This window comes from Rosa chinensis, chromosome 2, assembly GCF_002994745.2.
Source record: "Rosa chinensis cultivar Old Blush chromosome 2, RchiOBHm-V2, whole genome shotgun sequence".
Classification (NCBI taxonomy): domain Eukaryota; kingdom Viridiplantae; phylum Streptophyta; class Magnoliopsida; order Rosales; family Rosaceae; genus Rosa; species Rosa chinensis.
Genome location: NC_037089.1, coordinates 76,591,701 through 76,601,209, shown reverse-complemented (window position 1 = coordinate 76,601,209; position 9,509 = coordinate 76,591,701). Strand labels below are relative to the sequence as shown.

Here is a 9,509-nt window from a genome sequence, read left to right as displayed (position 1 = left end):
CATGTTGTTGAAGGTACTCGCAGCTTCATTCAACTAAAACCACAAGCAAAATTACTTGGCAAGCAGGAGATACGTCAATTGGGTTAATCGAGTGGTTGAACAATATACTAACCCAACCGTTGAACGATTCAGGGTTCGCTTTTATATAGATTACCCGTTTACGAATGACATTGATAGATGGGTTCGTTTTGCTATGAATAAGAGTGTTCAAATTCTGGAGTTGGAGTTTTACAGACTCCGGTTCTATGCTTGAAACTATTATCCGTTTCCCCACAACCTATTAGGTCTCGGAGAAGAGTCTCCAAGTCTACACTATAGTGGGCACCATATTGGATTTAAGTTCCTCAAAGTTCTCCATTTCCGACGTGTAGATGTGACTCGAGAAGTTCTTGAGTTCTTCTTGTCTGACTGTCCAGTTCTTGAACGATTGACTGTGAATGCTGCTACCAATTTGGAGGGTCTAAGAGTTGTTGGTTCCTCAATTGCTTTGAAGCATTTAGTGTTAATAGATTGTTTTCTCCTTGACAGCATCGAGGTTCGTGATGCAAGTCTTGTTTCTTTATACTTTTCCGGAATAGAGCTGAACAACCTGCATCTCACTAATGCACCGTTCCTTGTTGAAGTATCCTACATTACCTTGATGAGATCCATAGAGCTTCCCTTCGAGCAACTTTCAAGTTGTCTTTCTTAGCTAGCGATTCTCAGGTTAGATATAGATGGGGTAGACTACAATTGGAATCATGTATTTCCTATACTAGCGAATCTCAAGCATTTGGAACTAAAAATAGAGGCGGATTGTGTGTCTGATCTTTAAATTTTAACTCGATTCATGGAGTCATCTCCTAACTTGCAGAGGCTTGTGTTGAAGTTGGATAAGTTGATGTATATAAGCCCAGAAGAAAGGAAAATAGGGAACAATGCCAACTTCCCCCGTCATTACCTCAAGGTTGTAGAGATAGTAGGGTATCGTGGTAGTGATTGTCATGTTCAACTGTAATGTACATGGTAAATAATGCTGTTGCACGTACTGAAGAAAATTATTATTGATCCTGTTCGTCGTTGGTGTTGTAACCATCAGCAAGAGCATCATCAAAATTCAGGCATACTAATATGGATGATTTCCACGACCGTCATTGGTTCAAATCCTTTCGACTTCCTTGCAAGAAATTTGTTTTTCAATGCAACTGCGTATACGAACATTGGTGCAGTCTTCTCTCTCGTCCCTCGTTCCTTGGCCTCCTTATGTCTCTAAAGTGAAAAAGGCCAATAATAAGGCTTGTCCAATCTGATAAACAATTTGGGGGAAGAAAATCCCAACTTGTCCAATCTCATCTCAATTTTTCAGGTTAATAGGCTTTTCATTGATTGTTTCTGGAATGAGGCTTTTTATTGATTGTTTGAAGCATGCCAGTGTTGAAATAGGCAATGTCATTAGTATCTAGTGGCATTAATCAAATCACAGTTGTATGAATTTCTAGTAGCATTTATCTACTAGGCAATCATGAATATCTACTACCATGCATTAATCAAATCACAGTTACATCAATTTCCAGTAGCATTGATCCTAATGCCAGTGTAGCAACTTTACATTGTTCAACTATTCATTGAACGCAAAAAGGAGCCTACTACACATCACAGCTTTGACAGCATTGTTGTTGCAATGCAGCAAAAGCAATGTCACTCTATGCAAAACACCATGTACACCAAAAATTTAACATGCTCAACACCCTAATACTACTGTAGAGCTTAAGAGCTAGCTAGAAGTACATCTACTCTTTATTGGGTACTAGGCAGATCATTCACCTCGAAAGCTCGGGAAATCCCATGGACGACCAAGTTGTTCGAAGAATAGATGTCGGGCGCCACAATCCTCACTCCATTGATGACCAATTCCGGCATGAAACTCATAAACCCAGTGACTTCCAAAGGCTGATCACCATGAACCATAGTCCCGAGCAGAGTCCTCGCAGGCAATGCCGAAAGCTCCTTGTGTGTAAGCCTCTGAGGCACAATGTGAAACCTCACAATCTTCTCAAGCAAAGCCCGAGGATGATGATGAGCTCCAAGCTCCAATCTTGTGTAAGACCTTATTGAACTAGACATCAACACTTTCTGCAAATTGACATTGTGAGGAGTTTTAGAGTTTTCAGTTTGTGACATCAGAGTATGTAATAAAGCTTGTAATCGAAAATAGTTTTATTGATGCAATCTGTTTTTGAATTTGAATTCAAACATGTATGGTTATTTAGATTAATCCATTCAGATAAACATAAGGAAGTTATAAGGCAGTTGCTTAATGGAAGGAACTGCCACAACAGTTTTTCTGATATAAGGTGGATTACAACGTCCTCATTGATCCCTGCTAGAACACCAAACCTCAAACAAAATTGTCCCATTAACAATATGAGATTGAGGGTGCATCTAGGAGAAGCATCAATGGATTCTGGAACCACATAGTGTTAGTTTCCTAGACTTTTATTAGTTTTGTTTTCTGGATTTAATATTTGATACATTGCACATAATTATATTTTGGTCTTGATTCATATTGTTCTTGAATTACAATCTTATATTTGGCATAGCTTTCTTAATTATCTAGTATGATGATGAGGTTAGAATTCATCATGATTCATATACTCATTTATATCTGCATAACTTGCACAACAGATTCTGATAAATATTGTTGCAGATTTGATTGTCTGAGTTGCTATCCGTTCAAGTATTTACATGGTCAGAAATAATTGTTTCTTACAATTGGTATCAGAGCCTACTATGCTCAAATTAAGATTGTTATGGTATTTGTTTTTGTTTAATTCTCTTGATCATCTTTACATATTGCTACACAACAGTTTCTTGAATTAGAATCCTTACTGCAATTCAAATTTGTTTGACTTACGCATGAGTGGTGCTTTTAGATATTTAAGTTGTGATTCTCAAATTGCACTGCAGAATCAATAAGATCATCATGCTTTATCTATGATACTTATCTGCAAGATGATACAAAACAATGATCTTGAAGATCTGTAAAATAGAATATTTTCAGAAATTACTGCTTATATGATCCTGAGAACACACTTTTGATATTGCTGCACATGAATTACATATTCTCTTACTGTGTATCTCACTTTTCTGATTTGCTAAAAGTTACTTACACAAAGAGTAATCCTCTTCATGAATTCTGTAATATTCAAATTATTTCATAATAGTTGTTCTATATATAATTGTCATCTGCAGAACTAATTGCAGGATTGCTTCTTACTGATATGAATAATGGGAAGTCCCATCAAATGCTGCATATTTTCATTGTATTTTGTATGCTGCCAAAGTAGCCACAAATACAAATTCATATGCATTCTGCAATGTTTTCTGGAATAGTTCATGCACATTGTACTTCATGTCATCAAAGTGACTGTTGTACAAGCATATGAATTAATCCATTCATTAACAGAAAACAAAAACTCAAACAAACTTAAAATAAATTTGATTCTGGTTTCCAAAGAAATTAGTATTCAAACATTTGGTTATTTGAGTTGCATATACACGTCATTAGACATTCATATGATATCAGAGAAAAGTGTGTCACAAATGACACCAAAATTCTTGAAAATATCATAGTCTGTTGATCACTGTATTTGCACTTCATTAAAATGTTATTCAAAATTTGAATTAACATTTGGGACATATATTTCTAGTGCATAATTTCAGTTTACAGCACTAATATGACTGACATAGATTGAATTGCTTACAGTCATGCATTTTCTTGTGAGTATCAATCAGATTCAGTTGCTCAATGAATTGAACTTAAGAAATGAAATGGTGGTATAGACCTGCATCTAGGAATCCAAGATTTTGATCATATGTTGAGGGAGGAACCACCTGCATAAATTAATAGTAAAGCAGATGAAAGAGTTTACAACATGGAGAAGAACAACAAGTTAGACTCTCTCAATTAGTGCAGATTGTATTGGATATGATGTTTGGAATGAGAACTATAACGGTTGGAGTCTACTACAGGCTCTTTTTATTTCTGGGGCTGGAGGAAGCAATAGATTCAGAGGAATTGAATAACATCTTGATTAGCAATATTTGGGAGCTACCCTGTGATAAAAGTAGTATTCTTCCAGCTCTAAGAAGGTTTAGTTCCAGAAACTGAAAGTGAGCGAGAAAGGTGGAGAAAAGGTTGCTAAGAAGTACTTTCGAATTAATATCATGACCATTATTCCAAAGATCAAACACAGATAAATCAAGATTCACCATGCATGATCTCGTGAATGACTTGGCTACGTGGTTGTCTGTGGGATTCTACCATGGGTTGGATGGTAATGGATCACATAAAGTTCCAAAAAGGGTTCGTCAGTTATCATATATTAAAGGACTTGATTATGATCCTTCTTCCAAATTTCCACCATTACTAGATGGGCTTAAATGTTTGTGGACCTTCCACATTTTGCTTTAAAAGATCGTCAAAACATCTAAACTACATTAAGTAGAAGAATTATGCATGAGTTTCTGCCATCAGTAAGATGTTTGCGTGTACTATCACTGTGACATTATAGAAATATTACCAAGTTACGAAACTTTATTGCTGATCTCATACACTTGCGCTACATGGATACTGGCATGAAAAGGTTAGCAGATACCTTTTGTACCCTCTACAATTTGCAGACACTATTGTTGTCAGGTTGTGCTGCCCTCACTGAATTGCCTGCTGATATGAGGAAACTGATTAATCTGCATCTTCTTGATATTATGGAACTAATATAACAGAGATGCCACTGGGAATGAGTACTATCAGAGTTGAAGGAGTTTCCACATCTTCAAGGAAAGTTTTGTGTTTCGAATCTGCAAAATGTGGTTGATATTGTGGATGCATCATTGGCCAATTTCAAGGAAAAGAAAGATGTCAAGATCTTAGAGCTCAGATGGGGAGAGGATACCAATGATTCCCAAAAGGAGAGAGATGTATTCGATGGGCTGCAACCTCCCATAAATTTAAATGGTCCATCTCCTGCTGTAAAAGAGTATCAAAACTTGACAACATGTTAGAAACTCGCTGGTACTCAAGACCACCACCAAGAATCATGAACCGAGGTTTCCCCATTTGAGATGAAGAGAAAATGCACGATCAAACTGAAACTGAAGTAGAGGTTCCAGCAACTGTAGACGAAAATCAAGTTCAAAGTCAGAGTGAAGTGCATATTCCTGAATGCCCTCAAAACACAAAAAAAAAAAAAAAAAAAAAAAAAAAAAAACCCTGAAACCGCACCAAATTCCGACAAAAGCTTTCATTAGATGGCCCCCAAGGGAAGAGCAAAATGCACGGGCAAGTGCAGCAGAGTGATTTTGAGTGAAAACTTTGAAGACCATGATGTTATGTAGTAGCAATGAATGGAGTTATTGTCCATTTGATAAATGTTGTGGAAGAGCCTTTGCGCCATGTTTCTTTGCTAAGAAGTATTGGAGTTGATATTATGATTGAAATTGTTAAAAAAAAAAAAAAAAAAAAAAAAAAAAAAATCTTTGTTTAGTATTGTGAACATATTGACAGTTAGTGCAAAGCCAATGTGGATACGCTCTGTAGGGGCTCATTCTCTGAAGTGTGACTGACATGCGACGTTGGACAGTGGCTTCACAGGTTCCAGGTAAATATGCAAGTTACTGTGTTGAAGGTGATCTGAAAATTACCTCTGCAATCTGAATTTTGTGTTAAGAATTATTACACACAACTTGAGTATGAGAATCTTCTACCAGTTTGCTATAAATGTTGGTCAATTGGGCATGTTAGAGATGGTGTGTTGAGAACGATGATTCTGAGATGGCTGTGACTCCTATGGATAATGTTGTTGATGTTCCTACGCCTACTAGCTCTAGCTCTTCACCTTATACTACTGCTGGGAAGATTCTGAAGGATGTTATTATGGTTGGTTTGGGGCTTTGGGATCATGGAATGTTCTGAGTAAAAGGAAAGGCTAGTGGGAGTGGGAGTGCTGCTATGGAAATGGATTCTGAAGACAAGGAACAGCCTTTTGGTAGGTGTTGTAGATTTGGCTGCAACTGGGATCACCAATGATCAGTTCATTCAATTATCTATTTTCCATTTGATGGTACTGGTCCACTGAACAATGGATAATGCTGAAATATGTCAGTTATTTGTTGAAAAGTCAAATGGCAATGCAGCTTAAATTGTTGAGCAAGTGCAAGAATGAAGTTGGACTTTAGTGTATAAAACAGAAGACTTGCACTCCACATTTTATCATTAAACAAAGTTAAAAGAAAAGCTACAAGAGCTCTTAAGAATCGTTCTTTAATATCCTGATCCACTTCATCACTTGAAGTAGGACACAGATAGAAAAGTTATATGCAGCACATCATCGTTGACCAAGTGTGCCATCAAGTAGAATGTTGAAAATAATGTCTAGCAAGCTCTCCTGGGAAGAGAAAGTTTTACTATTCGCATAAGCACTCAATAAAGGTAAGAGCACTTCCTCCTGGCCACTTCCACGAGCATAATATTTCAGCAGCAAGCCAGGATCGAGTCGGTTTTTCATTTATTGCTTCCACAGAGAGAGGGAGAGTATATCTAACATAACTCCCAACAGCACTATCAATCCCAATTTCTGATATCATTTTGTCAATAAATGAAATAAACTTGCAGTGGCCAAAGTCTTGGATAGAGAAATTCTTGGCAACTATTCCCTCAAGCCTGCAAGAGGTCTGAACTATCAATAAAGGCCATCTATCACCTGGGCAGAGAAGTTGGTCCAGCAGATTTTGTTCCTTATAGAGTCCCTCAGAGAGACAGCCCAGAATTTCAAGCTGATTATATTGTGTGAAGTACTATCAGGTAATGTATCTACTTCAGTCAGTCATTTATGAAGTCATCATTTGATATCTATCATTTGAATAAAATTAAGTTTCAACATTAGGTTGCTGTATAGGTAGAACATGTACATATGCAGAATCATGTACATATAAGGAGCCTGATACTGATATACTAAATCAGTGAATATGTACATATGCAGAAAAACTTGATACTGATATAATCAGTAAGTTAATAAAGCTCTTTATCTAGTTGAAATTAATTTTGGATCAAACATGTTTTACAAATCGATTACTGTAAATAAAGTAAACATGTACAAGATCATACTTGAGGTAGTTTCATGTAATTTTACTTGCTGCATTGTGATCATAGAAGACTAGTGATTTTCCAATTCATTGTAATCTTCTGTAGTTCAATGCAGTTTGGCAAAATTGACAGGACTTTGAAAAACAGATGATGTCCTTGAACTCTTGTGCACGCTTAAGAAAACAACTCAGCAATGTAAATTGATTTTGTATGATATCTAGTTCAGTGGGAGATTGTAAGACCTTATTGAACTAGACATCAACACTTTCTGCAAATTGACATTGTGAGGAGTTTTAGAGTTTTCAGTTTGTGACATCAGAGTATGTAATAAAGCTTGTAATCGAAAATAGTTTTATTGATGCAATCTGTTTTTGAATTTGAATTCAAACATGTATGGTTATTTAGATTAATCCATTCAGATAAACATAAGGAAGTTATAAGGCAGTTGCTTAATGGAAGGAACTGCCACAACAGTTTTTCTGATATAAGGTGGATTACAACGTCCTCATTGATCCCTGCTAGAACACCAAACCTCAAACAAAATTGTCCCATTAACAATATGAGATTGAGGGTGCATCTAGGAGAAGCATCAATGGATTCTGGAACCACATAGTGTTAGTTTCCTAGACTTTTATTAGTTTTGTTTTCTGGATTTAATATTTGATACATTGCACATAATTATATTTTGGTCTTGATTCATATTGTTCTTGAATTACAATCTTATATTTGGCATAGCTTTCTTAATTATCTAGTATGATGATGAGGTTAGAATTCATCATGATTCATATACTCATTTATATCTGCATAACTTGCACAACAGATTCTGATAAATATTGTTGCAGATTTGATTGTCTGAGTTGCTATCCGTTCAAGTATTTACATGGTCAGAAATAATTGTTTCTTACATCTTGGTGGCACAAAAATCGTCACAGAGCTCACATTTCTCTCATCTTCAAGAATCCCATCAAGAACAGAATGCAGCCCAATTGCAAACAGCACAAAACCCTTTGAGCTCAGCAACCTAATAATCCGACCCCATTCCACATTGCTCTTCTTCTTGTTCTTCTTCAATCCACCAGAACCAGAAACGACGCTGGAATTGGAGTCGCACACAGGCGCGTGAATGACGTCATATTCGGGATCCACGGCCGCGAACGGGCCAAGAACGCCGTGAATCGAAATGGATCCTTCTAGAAACAGGTTCGGGTGCGAGACCCAAACCCGGTTGATCTGGACCGTCCGATTCTTCCGATCAATTCTCGTGACCGCGAGGCTCTTTTTCCGGTACAGAGTCGGCAAGCAAGAACCTTGAGGCTTCTCCATCAGGTCCTCGATCGAAACCCTAATCGGGGAGGTGTGGTATTTGAGGAGGTCTCTGAGGAGGTGAGGAGGGAGAGAGGCGTTGGAGATGTGGGAGTCGGCGATTGCAAAGATGGTGGAGTTCGGCGAGGAGAGGAAGAGCTCCGGCGAGATTTGGAGGAGCGCTGCAGTGACGGTGAAGCCGGAGGCCCGGAGAGTTCTTGAGGCGCTGAGAGAGATGACGTGGCTGATGGGTGTGGCGGATTGGGGGTTTGGGCGGTGGGGTCGGAGCGGAGGGTCATGGAGATTGCGATGGCGGCGAGGATTACGGCCATGGTGGAGTAGAGTATGGCGTGCCAGCGGGTGCAGTAGGAAGAAGAAGAAGACGCCATTGTTGGTTCAGTGAAGGTTCTGGTGTGGTTGCTGAGAGAGAGAGTGGGGGGGGGGGGGGGGGAGGGAGAGAGTGGTCTTTTTGGTTTGAGAGTTTGTTTGTTTGGGAGGGAAAGAGAGAAAAGTGTGATAGTGAGAGACCGTTATGGCGCAAACAGCCGGCGCAAACCAAGTTTGTTGCAAGTTGCAACTGATTTAAATCTTCTGCTTTGCGTAGGTGAGCTTGGGGTGACCAGGCCCGTATCAATTAAGAATTTCTTTTATAAGGCCCATTCGAGTCCTCTACAGCATAACATTTTTTTTTTCTCTTGTTTTGGGTTAAACATTATTGAATTCGATCAGCTTGGAAACCTTTTAGAAACCCAAAATTATAGAAAATTATGTTTTACCAACTTTTACGAATGAGAAATTTTTTATAAGAATTTACAATTTTGAACAAAAGAAAAAGGCCCATAAATTTTGGTGAAAAATGACTATTTTTTTGGTTAACGGTGAAAAATGACATTTTGGCCAAAGATATGGAAGGATTTATTTTTGGTTAAAAATAAAATGCCAAGGTGTGTTTCTATGGGATTACAATAGCTTTTTGATAGCCCCACCAAAATTCTTCAAAAACAAGAAAATTGTTTTAGAGAAACAGGAATTGAAATAAAATTGCTATATATTCTCATTGATAATAGAGGTATCTTTATATAGA

The 9,509-nt window shown here is 37.7% G+C and overlaps 2 protein-coding genes across 2 annotated transcripts; both read right to left on the bottom strand.

Moving 5' to 3' along the window:
* Positions 1 to 1,515: 1,515 nt before the first annotated feature.
* On the bottom strand, positions 1,516 to 5,489 carry LOC112185035 (fasciclin-like arabinogalactan protein 21). The gene is made up of 2 exons (XM_040513893.1): positions 3,825 to 5,489; positions 1,516 to 2,112 (listed from the first exon to the last, which is right to left on the bottom strand). The coding sequence occupies exons 1-2, from the start codon at positions 3,828 to 3,830 to the stop codon at positions 1,777 to 1,779; spliced, it is 342 nt and encodes a 113-aa protein (XP_040369827.1). The 5' UTR covers positions 3,831 to 5,489; the 3' UTR covers positions 1,516 to 1,776.
* A 1,349-nt stretch (positions 5,490 to 6,838) lies between these two features.
* On the bottom strand, positions 6,839 to 8,680 carry LOC121048837 (fasciclin-like arabinogalactan protein 21). The gene is made up of 2 exons (XM_024323245.2): positions 8,029 to 8,680; positions 6,839 to 6,889 (listed from the first exon to the last, which is right to left on the bottom strand). Exons 1-2 carry the CDS (start codon positions 8,444 to 8,446, stop codon positions 6,879 to 6,881), a joined length of 429 nt encoding a protein of 142 aa, XP_024179013.2. The 5' UTR covers positions 8,447 to 8,680; the 3' UTR covers positions 6,839 to 6,878.
* Between the last annotated feature and the right edge of the window lie 829 nt (positions 8,681 to 9,509).

Bases quoted from the DNA above. Each gene is read 5' to 3' on its own strand.
- LOC121048837 (XM_024323245.2), bottom strand. From the start codon at position 8,446: ATGGAGAAGCCTCAAGGTTCTTGCTTGCCGACTCTGTACCGGAAAAAG.